This window comes from Cavia porcellus, unplaced genomic scaffold (genome assembly GCF_034190915.1).
Source record: "Cavia porcellus strain 051 isolate PalLab524CR breed Dunkin Hartley unplaced genomic scaffold, mCavPor4.1 scaffold_38, whole genome shotgun sequence".
NCBI classification, from domain to species: Eukaryota; Metazoa; Chordata; class Mammalia; order Rodentia; family Caviidae; genus Cavia; species Cavia porcellus.
The window spans coordinates 3,247,642-3,264,722 of record NW_026947521.1 but is presented as its reverse complement, the minus strand read 5'-3'; the positions used below and the strand labels follow the sequence as shown (position 1 = coordinate 3,264,722).

The 17,081-nt window shown below is 39.2% G+C and overlaps 1 protein-coding gene across 1 annotated transcript; it reads left to right on the top strand.

The window, feature by feature from the left end:
- Window positions 1-2,367: 2,367 nt before the first annotated feature.
- On the top strand, window positions 2,368-16,262 carry LOC111753933 (uncharacterized). Its single transcript, XM_063243415.1, has 9 exons — window positions 2,368-2,499; window positions 5,325-5,395; window positions 5,769-5,904; window positions 8,730-8,800; window positions 9,174-9,309; window positions 12,135-12,205; window positions 12,579-12,714; window positions 15,536-15,601; window positions 16,257-16,262. Exons 1-9 carry the CDS (start codon window positions 2,413-2,415, stop codon window positions 16,260-16,262), a joined length of 780 nt encoding a protein of 259 aa, XP_063099485.1. The 5' UTR covers window positions 2,368-2,412.
- Window positions 16,263-17,081: the final 819 nt, after the last annotated feature.

Sequence of the window (17,081 nt, the reverse complement as noted above, 5' to 3'; positions counted from 1 at the left end):
TACACAGATGCTTGTTGCTATGTCTCCTGCCTACCTGTCCCCCAAACTCTCATGGAGCTATAGATGGGTGTTTTTCATAGGTGACTAGATCTGTAGAATATGATGTTGGGATTCAGGATATGTGATTACCAAGTTGGTCCACCGATTGGTTTGGCATAGTTCTGGGATCAAGGATGTGATGTTAAGATTAAGGGTATGAGTGCTACCTGCCCTAAAGGTGAGTACCTGGATAAGATGTAGGGACAGAAAAAAGCTTGATCCTGCTGCTGCTGCTGCTGCTCCTGCTTGTCTTCTGGTCCGTGATGCCCCTCTGCAATGCCTCCCTGTTCTGGATCCAGCCTACTATGAACTGAAACCTCTATAAACTGTGAGTTCTGAACCTTTCCTCTCTTAACTTGTGAGTCTGGTTATTTTGTCTCAACAACAAGAAAAGACTTGTTATAAGGGAGCTACAGAATTCTGCCTAGTGTTTTCTATGATGAAATGTGGAGAAACAATTTTTTCTAGAATTCAAATACATTAGTCCTGTTGTTGTACTATACTTTTCATAGACATAACATGCTGACATGTTGATAAGGTGTCATTTGTGAATTAAAATGCCAGGGGCCATCATCTTACTTTAAGTGTCATATACAAAGGTATTGAGATGTTGAAACATTGGTAGTGGTACCATATACAACTGGAAAATATTCAAAAAAGACAATGTGGTCCATTGGAAAGCAACATTAAAAAAGAAAAACAAGGTGAATTATGATGGGTGGCATTCTAGCAGTGAGGCCTCCAGCCCTAGATTAGAAGATCGCAAAATTCAGATTGAAACCCATGTGAGTCACTTTGCCATGTGTAGGACTCAGTGCAGAAGGAATCCATACCAAATAATGGCTGATGAGGTTTTGTTCTGGGAGAAGTATACTAAAAGGAAGAAGGGAAAGTGTAAATGACCCCTGTGCCGAGACATTTTGTGTACCCCAGGCTGGCCTTGAATTTACTGTGCCTCTCCAAGGTGGTCTCATGGTTACAGTAACCCTGTTGACTCAGCCTCCTGAGTGACAGAATCACAGCTGTGTGACACGAAGCCCAGCTTCTGATTTAAATTTTTAGAGATCTTCTGACTAAATTATCAAGACTGCACTTGACCTGAGGAAACTTTTACCTCAGCTTTCTTGCAATATTAAAGTTTCTCAAAACAGAAAACACAATAATACCTAATAGGAAAGATTTTATAGAGCTCCCACTGCTGGTGACTGGTGGAGTTGGAACTCTGGCCCAGGCATGCTGGTGTCTGTCTAGATACTGTTTCTCCAACAGTTCCTGGAGACATCTAGATGTTACTGCAGTGTCATTTCTGTATTATTATCATTGGCATTGCTCTTAGTCATATAAGCATTATTCATATCATAGTTGATAAATAGTACTTGGAATCCATAAAGTAGGATGTAATGCGTGGAATGTAAAAATACAACTAAAAGGACAGCACAAGTAAAGGGACTTCCTCTTTCTCTCCATTTTACCAAAACTTTCACTTTTTTAGTTTCCTGCAAAAGAGTTGTCTCCCCCAGTTGCCCAGGCTGGTCTCAAGCATCAGCTTACCAAGCAGCCAGGAATGCAGGTCCATAGCACTGTGCTAACCTTCTAGTTTTGTCAGTTTGAGGACCTGCTAACAGGTCTAAAATCAGAAATATAATATGTTTCAGACCTAGAGCTGGGGTCGGTAACTTAAGTAGTGGGGAGAGGGTGTTACTTTGTAAGGTGTGGGCCATTGGATCCCTGCGTCAGCAGTTCAGCTCACCGTGTAGACACTGCACAGAGGTAACTATAAACCATACGGAGGTGGAGCATTATAGCTGTGTCCACTACAGTTATGAAACAAACGCCAGGGATGGGCAGGTTATTTAATAAACATTTTTGTTAATTTTCAGTTGACAGAAGCACAAGATCAAGGTACAAGCTCTGTGCAACATGATGAAAAAATGGAAGAACCCTTAGACAGGTATGGCTTAACCAAATGACTTGAGCAACTATAAAGGAAATCAGCAGCATAATATGAGACATATTGCAGTTATATAAGTACTAAATCTTCATTAGGCCAGGGGAAAATTCTAGCTTTGATAAATGTACCTGAAAGGAGTAATTTAGAGGAGCAGAAATAGTACAGTGAGGAGAGAGCATGTGCTTTCCACGTGGAGCCCTGTGTTCACACCCAATAATGCAAAAGAAAAAGTGTCAACAAGCACAATGAGAAAAATCTTACCTACCAAATCATCAACTTTTTCTAACTTTTAAAATTGTGAGTAGTCTTTCAAAGGTTATGTGACTTTTTAAACAGATCTGTGCAAATAATTATTTTGAAATCAATATTTTAGGATTAAATCGGAGTGTTTACGCATAAAAGAAAATGTGAAAAGTCTCGAAATGGAGATTTTGAGCCAGAATATGAAAAGGAAGAAACCAGCAGGAAAACTTGAACATGCTCGGAAAGACTTGTCAAATGACAGTTTGGTGAGTCCATTTGTTTTTAATTTCTATCGTACTTGAAAGGAGTTCGTGTTTCTCTGCTAGTACGTAGGAATATTTTACGCACTATGAAAAGTTTCACTGATAAAAACACTTGTTGTAATCGTATTGATACCTCCTTACTAGCAATAGTGACATCCTCTTAACTTTATGGAAGATAAATGGTTTCATGCAATTCATGACTTTGGTAGTGATATTTTAATACAAAAGATTTTTATAGCCTAAAATCCCTATTTTACACATACCACATTTGTTTATCCATTATCCATTGAAGGATTTGAGAGTTATTCCCACACTTCTTTGGGAATAATGCTGATCTGGACATTGATATATTACTGTGTGTCATGAGTCTCAGCTTATATGATACAATAACTTTTAAAATTTCAGGAAATTGAATTGCTGAATCTAAGACTTTGAATATCTGTTGCAATGAAAGCTTTTCCATGATATTTTGTAATTTATATGGTCACCAAGAATGGATAGTAGGGAACTACACAAGCATTTTCCCCAGAGACACTGTATTTCTCTTTGACTGTAAGCAAGGAAAAAGATGCCAGTAACAAAGTAGAAATGGATATTTGTCTTACTGAGGAACTAGTGGTCCTAGCATTGCAGTTTCATGATTTTTCCCCATTGATTAGTGTTTATCAGCCATTTAAACTTGTCCAGTCTAAGAGGAACGCATAAGACTGGGTGACAGTTTGTTGATGTGTAATGAAAACCATGTACCTCTTGACCAGGCAGAGCAGATTCTCCTGTGGCCCGTGTTCTCCTGTGTGGGAATTAGGACCACAAGGACACATTGTGTGCATGGAAGTGGAGATGTGAGGTGGCTCCTTCCACTGACTGATTTCTTAAAGTCACAGCAATTTGATCCATCGAGCTCCATTACACAGATGCTTGTTGCTGTGTCTCCTGCCTACCTGTCCCCCAAACTCTCATGGAGCTATAGATGGGTGTTTTTCATAGGTGACTAGATCTGTAGAATATGATGTTGGGATTCAGGATATGTGATTACCAAGTTGGTCCACCGATTGGTTTGGCATAGTTCTGGGATCAAGGATGTGATGTTAAGATTAAGGGTATGAGTGCTACCTGCCCTAAAGGTGAGTACCTGGATAAGATGTAGGGACAGAAAAAAGCTTGATCATGCTGCTGCTGCTGCTGCTGCTCCTGCTTGTCTTCTGGTCCGTGATGCCCCTCTGCAATGCCTCCCTGTTCTGGAGCCAGCCTACTATGAACTGAAACCTCTATAAACTGTGAGTTTTGAACCTTTCCTCTCTTAACTTGTGAGTCTGGTTATTTTGTCTCAACAACAAGAAAAGACTTGTTATAAGGGAGCTACAGAATTCTGCCTAGTGTTTTCTATGATGAAATGTGGAGAAACAATTTTTTCTAGAATTCAAATACATTAGTCCTGTTGTTGCACTATACTTTTCATACACATAACATGCTGACATGTTGATAAGGTGTCATTTGTGAATTAAAATGCCAGGGGCCATCATCTTACTTTAAGTGTCATATACAAAGGTATTGAGAGGTTGCAAAATTGGTAGTGGTACCATATACAACTGGAAAATATTCAAAAAAGACAATGTGGTCCATTGGAAAGCAACATTAAAAAAGAAAAACAAGGTGAATTATGATGGGTGGCATTCTAGCAGTGAGGCCTCCAGCCCTAGATTAGAAGATCGCAAAATTCAGATTGAAACCCATGTGAGTCACTTTGCCATGTGTAGGACTCAGTGCAGAAGGAATCCATACCAAATAATGGCTGATGAGGTTTTGTTCTGGGAGAAGTAAACTAAAAGGAAGAAGGGAAAGTGTAAATGACCCCTGTGCCGAGACATTTTGTGTACCCCAGGCTGGCCTTGAATTTACTGTGCCTCTCCAAGGTGGTCTCATGGTTACAGTAACCCTGTTGACTCAGCCTCCTGAGTGACAGAATCACAGCTGTGTGACACGAAGCCCAGCTTCTGATTTAAATTTTGAGAGATCTTCTGACTAAATTATCAAGACTGCACTTGACCTGAGGAAACTTTTACCTCAGCTTTCCTGCAATATTAAACTTTATCAAAACAGAAAACACAATAATACCTAATAGGAAAGATTTTATAGAGCTCCCACTGCTGGTGACTGGTGGAGTTGGAACTCTGGCCCAGGCATGCTGGTGTATGTCTAGATACTGTTTCTCCAACAGTTCCTGGAGACATCTAGATGTTACTGCAGTATCATTTCTGTATTATTATCATTGGCATTGCTCTTAGTCATATAAGCATTATTCATATCATAGTTGATAAATAGTACTTGGAATCCATAAAGTAGGATGTAATGCGTGGAAGGTAAAAATACAACTAAAAGGACAGCACAAGTAAAGGGACTTCCTCTTTCTCTCCATTTTACCAAAACTTTCACTTTTATAGTTTCCTGCAAAAGAGTTGTCTCCCCCAGTTGCCCAGGCTGGTCTCAAGCATCAGCTTACCAAGCAGCCAGGAATGCAGGTCCATAGCACTGTGCTAACCTTCTAGTTTTGTCAGTTTGAGGACCTGCTAACAGGTCTAAAATCAGGAATATAATATGTTTCAGACCTAGAGCTGGGGTCGGTAACTTAAGTAGTGGGGAGAGGGTGTTACTTTGTAAGGTGTGGGCCATTGGATCCCTGCGTCAGCAGTTCAGATAACCGTGTAGACACTGCACAGAGGTAACTATAAACCATACGGAGGTGGAGCATTATAGCTGTGTCCACTACAGTTATGAAACAAACACCAGGGATGGGCAGGTTATTAATAAACATTTTTGTTAATTTTCAGTTGACAGAAGCACAAGGTCAAGGTACAAGCTCTGTGCAACATGATGAAAAAATGGAAGAACCCTTAGACAGGTATGGCTTAACCAAATGACTTGAGCATCTATAAAGGAAATCAGCAGCATAATATGAGACATATTGCAGTTATATAAGTACTAAATCTTCATTAGGCCAGGGGAAAATTCTAGCTTTGATAAATGTACCTGAAAGGAGTAATTTAGGGGAGCAGAAATAGTACAGTGAGGAGAGAGCATGTGCTTTCCACGTGGAGCCCTGTGTTCACACCCAATAATGCAAAAGAAAAAGTGTCAACAAGCACAATGAGAAAAATCTTACCTACCAAATCATCTACTTTTTCTAACTTTTAAAATTGTGAGTAGTCTTTCAAAGGTTATGTGACTTTTTAAACAGATCTGTGCAAATAATTATTTTGAAATCAATATTTTAGGATTAAATCAGAGTGTTTACGCATAAAAGAAAATGTGAAAAGTCTCGAAATGGAGATTTTGAGCCAGAATATGAAAAGGAAGAAACCAGCAGGAAAACTTGAACATGCTCAGAAAAACTTGTCAAATGACAGTTTGGTGAGTCCATTTGTTTTTAATTTCTATCGTACTTGAAAGGAGTTCTTATTTCTCTGCTAGTACGTAGGAATATTTTAGGCACTATGAAAAGTTTCACTGATAAAAACACTTGTTGTAATCGTATTGATACCTCCTTACTAGCAATAGTGACGTCCTCTTAACTTTATGGAAGATAAATGGTTTCATGCAATTCATGACTTTGGCAGTGATATTTTAATACAAAAGATTTTTATAGCCTAAAATCCCTATTTTACACATACCACATTTGTTTATCCATTATCCATTGAAGGATTTGAGAGTTATTCCCACACTTCTTTGGGAATAATGCTGATCTGGACATTGATATATTACTGTGTGTCATGAGTCTCAGCTTATATGATACAATAACTTTTAAAATTTCAGGAAATTGAATTGCTGAATCTAAGACTTTGAATATCTGTTGCAATGAAAGCTTTTCCATGATATTTTGTAATTTATATGGTCACCAAGAATGGATAGTAGGGAACTACACAAGCATTTTCCCCAGAGACACTGTATTTCTCTTTGACTGTAAGCAAGGAAAAAGATGCCAGTAACAAAGTAGAAATGGATATTTGTCTTACTGAGGAACTAGTGGTCCTAGCATTGCAGTTTCATGATTTTTCCCCATTGATTAGTGTTTATCAGCCATTTAAACTTGTCCAGTCTAAGAGGAACGCATAAGACTGGGTGACAGTTTGTTGATGTGTAATGAAAACCATGTACCTCTTGACCAGGCAGAGCAGATTCTCCTGTGGCCCGTGTTCTCCTGTGTGGGAATTAGGACCACAAGGACACATTGTGTGCATGGAAGTGGAGATGTGAGGTGGCTCCTTCCACTGACTGATTTCTTAAAGTCACAGCAATTTGATCCATCGAGCTCCATTACACAGATGCTTGTTGCTGTGTCTCCTGCCTACCTGTCCCCCAAACTCTCATGGAGCTATAGATGGGTGTTTTTCATAGGTGACTAGATCTGTAGAATATGATGTTGGGATTCAGGATATGTGATTACCAAGTTGGTCCACCGATTGGTTTGGCATAGTTCTGGGATCAAGGATGTGATGTTAAGATTAAGGGTATGAGTGCTACCTGCCCTAAAGGTGAGTACCTGGATAAGATGTAGGGACAGAAAAAAGCTTGATCATGCTGCTGCTGCTGCTGCTGCTCCTGCTTGTCTTCTGGTCCGTGATGCCCCTCTGCAATGCCTCCCTGTTCTGGAGCCAGCCTACTATGAACTGAAACCTCTATAAACTGTGAGTTCTGAACCTTTCCTCTCTTAACTTGTGAGTCTGGTTATTTTGTCTCAACAACAAGAAAAGACTTGTTATAAGGGAGCTACAGAATTCTGCCTAGTGTTTTCTATGATGAAATGTGGAGAAACAATTTTTTCTAGAATTCAAATACATTAGTCCTGTTGTTGCACTATACTTTTCATACACATAACATGCTGACATGTTGATAAGGTGTCATTTGTGAATTAAAATGCCAGGGGCCATCATCTTACTTTAAGTGTCATATACAAAGGTATTGAGAGGTTGCAAAATTGGTAGTGGTACCATATACAACTGGAAAATATTCAAAAAAGACAATGTGGTCCATTGGAAAGCAACATTAAAAAAGAAAAACAAGGTGAATTATGATGGGTGGCATTCTAGCAGTGAGGCCTCCAGCCCTAGATTAGAAGATCGCAAAATTCAGATTGAAACCCATGTGAGTCACTTTGCCATGTGTAGGACTCAGTGCAGAAGGAATCCATACCAAATAATGGCTGATGAGGTTTTGTTCTGGGAGAAGTAAACTAAAAGGAAGAAGGGAAAGTGTAAATGACCCCTGTGCCGAGACATTTTGTGTACCCCAGGCTGGCCTTGAATTTACTGTGCCTCTCCAAGGTGGTCTCATGGTTACAGTAACCCTGTTGACTCAGCCTCCTGAGTGACAGAATCACAGCTGTGTGACACGAAGCCCAGCTTCTGATTTAAATTTTGAGAGATCTTCTGACTAAATTATCAAGACTGCACTTGACCTGAGGAAACTTTTACCTCAGCTTTCCTGCAATATTAAACTTTATCAAAACAGAAAACACAATAATACCTAATAGGAAAGATTTTATAGAGCTCCCACTGCTGGTGACTGGTGGAGTTGGAACTCTGGCCCAGGCATGCTGGTGTATGTCTAGATACTGTTTCTCCAACAGTTCCTGGAGACATCTAGATGTTACTGCAGTATCATTTCTGTATTATTATCATTGGCATTGCTCTTAGTCATATAAGCATTATTCATATCATAGTTGATAAATAGTACTTGGAATCCATAAAGTAGGATGTAATGCGTGGAAGGTAAAAATACAACTAAAAGGACAGCACAAGTAAAGGGACTTCCTCTTTCTCTCCATTTTACCAAAACTTTCACTTTTATAGTTTCCTGCAAAAGAGTTGTCTCCCCCAGTTGCCCAGGCTGGTCTCAAGCATCAGCTTACCAAGCAGCCAGGAATGCAGGTCCATAGCACTGTGCTAACCTTCTAGTTTTGTCAGTTTGAGGACCTGCTAACAGGTCTAAAATCAGGAATATAATATGTTTCAGACCTAGAGCTGGGGTCGGTAACTTAAGTAGTGGGGAGAGGGTGTTACTTTGTAAGGTGTGGGCCATTGGATCCCTGCGTCAGCAGTTCAGATAACCGTGTAGACACTGCACAGAGGTAACTATAAACCATACGGAGGTGGAGCATTATAGCTGTGTCCACTACAGTTATGAAACAAACACCAGGGATGGGCAGGTTATTAATAAACATTTTTGTTAATTTTCAGTTGACAGAAGCACAAGGTCAAGGTACAAGCTCTGTGCAACATGATGAAAAAATGGAAGAACCCTTAGACAGGTATGGCTTAACCAAATGACTTGAGCATCTATAAAGGAAATCAGCAGCATAATATGAGACATATTGCAGTTATATAAGTACTAAATCTTCATTAGGCCAGGGGAAAATTCTAGCTTTGATAAATGTACCTGAAAGGAGTAATTTAGGGGAGCAGAAATAGTACAGTGAGGAGAGAGCATGTGCTTTCCACGTGGAGCCCTGTGTTCACACCCAATAATGCAAAAGAAAAAGTGTCAACAAGCACAATGAGAAAAATCTTACCTACCAAATCATCTACTTTTTCTAACTTTTAAAATTGTGAGTAGTCTTTCAAAGGTTATGTGACTTTTTAAACAGATCTGTGCAAATAATTATTTTGAAATCAATATTTTAGGATTAAATCAGAGTGTTTACGCATAAAAGAAAATGTGAAAAGTCTCGAAATGGAGATTTTGAGCCAGAATATGAAAAGGAAGAAACCAGCAGGAAAACTTGAACATGCTCAGAAAAACTTGTCAAATGACAGTTTGGTGAGTCCATTTGTTTTTAATTTCTATCGTACTTGAAAGGAGTTCTTATTTCTCTGCTAGTACGTAGGAATATTTTAGGCACTATGAAAAGTTTCACTGATAAAAACACTTGTTGTAATCGTATTGATACCTCCTTACTAGCAATAGTGACGTCCTCTTAACTTTATGGAAGATAAATGGTTTCATGCAATTCATGACTTTGGCAGTGATATTTTAATACAAAAGATTTTTATAGCCTAAAATCCCTATTTTACACATACCACATTTGTTTATCCATTATCCATTGAAGGATTTGAGAGTTATTCCCACACTTCTTTGGGAATAATGCTGATCTGGACATTGATATATTACTGTGTGTCATGAGTCTCAGCTTATATGATACAATAACTTTTAAAATTTCAGGAAATTGAATTGCTGAATCTAAGACTTTGAATATCTGTTGCAATGAAAGCTTTTCCATGATATTTTGTAATTTATATGGTCACCAAGAATGGATAGTAGGGAACTACACAAGCATTTTCCCCAGAGACACTGTATTTCTCTTTGACTGTAAGCAAGGAAAAAGATGCCAGTAACAAAGTAGAAATGGATATTTGTCTTACTGAGGAACTAGTGGTCCTAGCATTGCAGTTTCATGATTTTTCCCCATTGATTAGTGTTTATCAGCCATTTAAACTTGTCCAGTCTAAGAGGAACGCATAAGACTGGGTGACAGTTTGTTGATGTGTAATGAAAACCATGTACCTCTTGACCAGGCAGAGCAGATTCTCCTGTGGCCCGTGTTCTCCTGTGTGGGAATTAGGACCACAAGGACACATTGTGTGCATGGAAGTGGAGATGTGAGGTGGCTCCTTCCACTGACTGATTTCTTAAAGTCACAGCAATTTGATCCATCGAGCTCCATTACACAGATGCTTGTTGCTGTGTCTCCTGCCTACCTGTCCCCCAAACTCTCATGGAGCTATAGATGGGTGTTTTTCATAGGTGACTAGATCTGTAGAATATGATGTTGGGATTCAGGATATGTGATTACCAAGTTGGTCCACCGATTGGTTTGGCATAGTTCTGGGATCAAGGATGTGATGTTAAGATTAAGGGTATGAGTGCTACCTGCCCTAAAGGTGAGTACCTGGATAAGATGTAGGGACAGAAAAAAGCTTGATCATGCTGCTGCTGCTGCTGCTGCTCCTGCTTGTCTTCTGGTCCGTGATGCCCCTCTGCAATGCCTCCCTGTTCTGGAGCCAGCCTACTATGAACTGAAACCTCTATAAACTGTGAGTTCTGAACCTTTCCTCTCTTAACTTGTGAGTCTGGTTATTTTGTCTCAACAACAAGAAAAGACTTGTTATAAGGGAGCTACAGAATTCTGCCTAGTGTTTTCTATGATGAAATGTGGAGAAACAATTTTTTCTAGAATTCAAATACATTAGTCCTGTTGTTGCACTATACTTTTCATACACATAACATGCTGACATGTTGATAAGGTGTCATTTGTGAATTAAAATGCCAGGGGCCATCATCTTACTTTAAGTGTCATATACAAAGGTATTGAGAGGTTGCAAAATTGGTAGTGGTACCATATACAACTGGAAAATATTCAAAAAAGACAATGTGGTCCATTGGAAAGCAACATTAAAAAAGAAAAACAAGGTGAATTATGATGGGTGGCATTCTAGCAGTGAGGCCTCCAGCCCTAGATTAGAAGATCGCAAAATTCAGATTGAAACCCATGTGAGTCACTTTGCCATGTGTAGGACTCAGTCCAGAAGGAATCCATACCAAATAATGGCTGATGAGGTTTTGTTCTGGGAGAAGTAAACTAAAAGGAAGAAGGGAAAGTGTAAATGACCCCTGTGCCGAGACATTTTGTGTACCCCAGGCTGGCCTTGAATTTACTGTGCCTCTCCAAGGTGGTCTCATGGTTACAGTAACCCTGTTGACTCAGCCTCCTGAGTGACAGAATCACAGCTGTGTGACACGAAGCCCAGCTTCTGATTTAAATTTTGAGAGATCTTCTGACTAAATTATCAAGACTGCACTTGACCTGAGGAAACTTTTACCTCAGCTTTCCTGCAATATTAAACTTTATCAAAACAGAAAACACAATAATACCTAATAGGAAAGATTTTATAGAGCTCCCACTGCTGGTGACTGGTGGAGTTGGAACTCTGGCCCAGGCATGCTGGTGTCTGTCTAGATACTGTTTCTCCAACAGTTCCTGGAGACATCTAGATGTTACTGCAGTATCATTTCTGTATTATTATCATTGGCATTGCTCTTAGTCATATGAGCATTATTCATATCATAGTTGATAAATAGTACTTGGAATCCATAAAGTAGGATGTAATGCGTGGAAGGTAAAAATACAACTAAAAGGACAGCACAAGTAAAGGGACTTCCTCTTTCTCTCCATTTTACCAAAACTTTCACTTTTATAGTTTCCTGCAAAAGAGTTGTCTCCCCCAGTTGCCCAGGCTGGTCTCAAGCATCAGCTTACCAAGCAGCCAGGAATGCAGGTCCATAGCACTGTGCTAACCTTCTAGTTTTGTCAGTTTGAGGACCTGCTAACAGGTCTAAAATCAGGAATATAATATGTTTCAGACCTAGAGCTGGGGTCGGTAACTTAAGTAGTGGGGAGAGGGTGTTACTTTGTAAGGTGTGGGCCATTGGATCCCTGCGTCAGCAGTTCAGATAACCGTGTAGACACTGCACAGAGGTAACTATAAACCATACGGAGGTGGAGCATTATAGCTGTGTCCACTACAGTTATGAAACAAACGCCAGGGATGGGCAGGTTATTAATAAACATTTTTGTTAATTTTCAGTTGACAGAAGCACAAGGTCAAGGTACAAGCTCTGTGCAACATGATGAAAAAATGGAAGAACCCTTAGACAGGTATGGCTTAACCAAATGACTTGAGCATCTATAAAGGAAATCAGCAGCATAATATGAGACATATTGCAGTTATATAAGTACTAAATCTTCATTAGGCCAGGGGAAAATTCTAGCTTTGATAAATGTACCTGAAAGGAGTAATTTAGGGGAGCAGAAATAGTACAGTGAGGAGAGAGCATGTGCTTTCCACGTGGAGCTCTGTGTTAACACCCAATAATGCAAAAGAAAAAGTGTCAACAAGCACAATGAGAAAAATCTTACCTACCAAATCATCTAATTTTTCTAACTTTTAAAATTGTGAGTAGTCTTTCAAAGGTTATGTGACTTTTTAAACAGATCTGTGCAAATAATTATTTTGAAATCAATATTTTAGGATTAAATCGGAGTGTTTACGCATAAAAGAAAATGTGAAAAGTCTCGAAATGGAGATTTTGAGCCAGAATAAGAAAAGGAAGAAACCAGCAGGAAAACTTGAACATGCTCAGAAAATCTTGTCAACTGACAGTTTGGTGAGTCCATTTGTTTTTAATTTCTATCGTACTTGAAAGGAGTTCTTATTTCTCTGCTAGTACGTAGGAATATTTTAGGCACTATGAAAAGTTTCACTGATAAAAACACTTGTTGTAATCGTATTGATACCTCCTTACTAGCAATAGTGACGTCCTCTTAACTTTATGGAAGATAAATGGTTTCATGCAATTCATGACTTTGGCAGTGATATTTTAATACAAAAGATTTTTATAGCCTAAAATCCCTATTTTACACATACCACATTTGTTTATCCATTATCCATTGAAGGATTTGAGAGTTATTCCCACACTTCTTTGGGAATAATGCTGATCTGGACATTGATATATTACTGTGTGTCATGAGTCTCAGCTTATATGATACAATAACTTTTAAAATTCCAGGAAATTGAATTGCTGAATCTAAGACTTTGAATATCTGTTGCAATGAAAGCTTTTCCATGATATTTTGTAATTTATATGGTCACCAAGAATGGATAGTAGGGAACTACACAAGCATTTTCCCCAGAGACACTGTATTTCTCTTTGACTGTAAGCAAGGAAAAAGATGTCAGTTACAAAATAGAAATGGATATTTGTCTTAATGAGGAACTAGTGGTCCTAGCATTGCAGTTTCATGATTTTTCCCCATTGATTAGTGTTTATCAGCCATTTAAACTTGTCCAGTCTAAGAGGAACGCATAAGACTGGGTGACAGTTTGTTGATGTGTAATGAAAACCATGTACCTCTTGACCAGGCAGAGCAGATTCTCCTGTGGCCCGTGTTCGCCTGTGTGGGAATTAGGACCACAAGGACACATTGTGTGCATGGAAGTGGAGATGTGAGGTGGCTCCTTCCACTGACTGATTTCTTAAAGTCACAGCAATTTGGTCCATCGAGCTCCATTACACAGATGCTTGTTGCTATGTCTCCTGCCTACCTGTCCCCCAAACTCTCATGGAGCTATAGATGGGTGTTTTTCATAGGTGACTATATCTGTAGAATATGATGTTGGGATTCAGGATATGTGATTACCAAGTTGGTCCACCGATTGGTTTGGCATAGTTCTGGGATCAAGGATGTGATGTTAAGATTAAGGGTATGAGAGCTACCTGCCCTAAAGGTGAGTACCTGGATAAGATGTAGGGACAGAAAAAAGATTGATCCTGCTGGTGCTGCTGCTGCTCCTGTTTGTCTTCTGGTCCGTGATGCCCCTCTGCAATGCCTCCCTGTTCTGGAGCCAGCCTAGTATGAACTGAAACCTCTACAAACTGTGAGTTCTGAACCTTTCCTCTCTTAACTTGTGAGTCTGGTTATTTTGTCTCAACAACAAGAAAAGACTTGTTATAAGGGAGCTACAGAAGTCTGCCTAGTGTTTTCTATGATGAAATGTGGAGAAACAGTTTTTTCTAGAATTCAAATAAATTAGTCCTGTTGTTGTACTATACTTTTCATACACATAACATGCTGACATGTTGATAAGGTGTCATTTGTGAATTAAAATGCCAGGGGCCATCATCTTACTTTAAGTGTCATATACAAAGGTATTGAGATGTTGCAAATTTAGTAGTGGTACCATGTACAACTGGAAAATATTCAAAAAAGACAATGTGGTCCATTGGAAAGCAACATTAAAAAAGAAAAACAAGGTGAATTATGATGGGTGGCATTCTAGCAGTGAGGCCTCCAGCCCTAGATTAGAAGATCGCAAAATTCAGATTGAAACCCATGTGAGTCACTTTGCCATGTGTAGGACTCAGTGCAGAAGGAATCCATACCAAATAATGGCTGATGAGGTTTTGTTCTGGGAGAAGTAAACTAAAAGGAAGAAGGGAAAGTGTAAATGACCCCTGTGCCGAGACATTTTGTGTACCCCAGGCTGGCCTTGAATTTACTGTGCCTCTCCAAGGTGGTCTCATGGTTACAGTAACCCTGTTGACTCAGCCTCCTGAGTGACAGAATCACAGCTGTGTGACACGAAGCCCAGCTTCTGATTTAAATTTTGAGATCTTCTGACTAAATTATCAAGACTGCACTTGACCTGAGGAAACTTTTACCTCAGCTTTCCTGCAATATTAAACTTTATCAAAACAGAAAACACAATAATACCTAATAGGAAAGATTTTATAGAGCTCCCACTGCTGGTGACTGGTGGAGTTGGAACTCTGGCCCAGGCATGCTGGTGTCTGTCTAGATACTGTTTCTCCAACAGTTCCTGGAGACATCTAGATGTTACTGCAGTGTCATTTCTGTATTATTATCATTGGCATTGCTCTTAGTCATATGAGCATTATTCATATCATAGTTGATAAATAGTACTTGGAATCCATAAAGTAGGATGTAATGCGTGGAAGGTAAAAATACAACTAAAAGGACAGCACAAGTAAAGGGACTTCCTCTTTTCTCTCCATTTTACCAAAACTTTCACTTTTATAGTTTCCTGCAAAAGAGTTGTCTCCCCCAGTTGCCCAGGCTGGTCTCAAGCATCAGCTTACCAAGCAGCCAGGAATGCAGGTCCATAGCACTGTGCTAACCTTCTAGTTTTGTCAGTTTGAGGACCTGCTAACAGGTCTAAAATCAGGAATATAATATGTTTCAGACCTAGAGCTGGGGTCGGTAACTTAAGTAGTGGGGAGAGGGTGTTACTTTGTAAGGTGTGGGCCATTGGATCCCTGCGTCAGCAGTTCAGATAACCGTGTAGACACTGCACAGAGGTAACTATAAACCATACGGAGGTGGAGCATTATAGCTGTGTCCACTACAGTTATGAAACAAACGCCAGGGATGGGCAGGTTATTAATAAACATTTTTGTTAATTTTCAGTTGACAGAAGCACAAGGTCAAGGTACAAGCTCTGTGCAACATGATGAAAAAATGGAAGAACCCTTAGTCAGGTATGGCTTAACCAAATGACTTGAGCATCTATAAAGGAAATCAGCAGCATAATATGAGACATATTGCAGTTATATAAGTACTAAATCTTCATTAGGCCAGGGGAAAATTCTAGCTTTGATAAATGTACCTGAAAGGAGTAATTTAGGGGAGCAGAAATAGTACAGTGAGGAGAGAGCATGTGCTTTCCACGTGGAGCTCTGTGTTAACACCCAATAATGCAAAAGAAAAAGTGTCAACAAGCACAATGAGAAAAATCTTACCTACCAAATCATCTAATTTTTCTAACTTTTAAAATTGTGAGTAGTCTTTCAAAGGTTATGTGACTTTTTAAACAGATCTGTGCAAATAATTATTTTGAAATCAATATTTTAGGATTAAATCGGAGTGTTTACGCATAAAAGAAAATGTGAAAAGTCTCGAAATGGAGATTTTGAGCCAGAATAAGAAAAGGAAGAAACCAGCAGGAAAACTTGAACATGCTCAGAAAATCTTGTCAACTGACAGTTTGGTGAGTCCATTTGTTTTTAATTTCTATCGTACTTGAAAGGAGTTCTTATTTCTCTGCTAGTACGTAGGAATATTTTAGGCACTATGAAAAGTTTCACTGATAAAAACACTTGTTGTAATCGTATTGATACCTCCTTACTAGCAATAGTGACGTCCTCTTAACTTTATGGAAGATAAATGGTTTCATGCAATTCATGACTTTGGCAGTGATATTTTAATACAAAAGATTTTTATAGCCTAAAATCCCTATTTTACACATACCACATTTGTTTATCCATTATCCATTGAAGGATTTGAGAGTTATTCCCACACTTCTTTGGGAATAATGCTGATCTGGACATTGATATATTACTGTGTGTCATGAGTCTCAGCTTATATGATACAATAACTTTTAAAATTCCAGGAAATTGAATTGCTGAATCTAAGACTTTGAATATCTGTTGCAATGAAAGCTTTTCCATGATATTTTGTAATTTATATGGTCACCAAGAATGGATAGTAGGGAACTACACAAGCATTTTCCCCAGAGACACTGTATTTCTCTTTGACTGTAAGCAAGGAAAAAGATGTCAGTTACAAAATATAAATGGATATTTGTCTTAATGAGGAACTAGTGGTCCTAGCATTGCAGTTTCATGATTTTTCCCCATTGATTAGTGTTTATCAGCCATTTAAACTTGTCCAGTCTAAGAGGAACGCATAAGACTGGGTGACAGTTTGTTGATGTGTAATGAAAACCATGTACCTCTTGACCAGGCAGAGCAGATTCTCCTGTGGCCCGTGTTCGCCTGTGTGGGAATTAGGACCACAAGGACACATTGTGTGCATGGAAGTGGAGATGTGAGGTGGCTCCTTCCACTGACTGATTTCTTAAAGTCACAGCAATTTGGTCCATCGAGCTCCATTACACAGATGCTTGTTGCTATGTCTCCTGCCTACCTGTCCCCCAAACTCTCATGGAGCTATA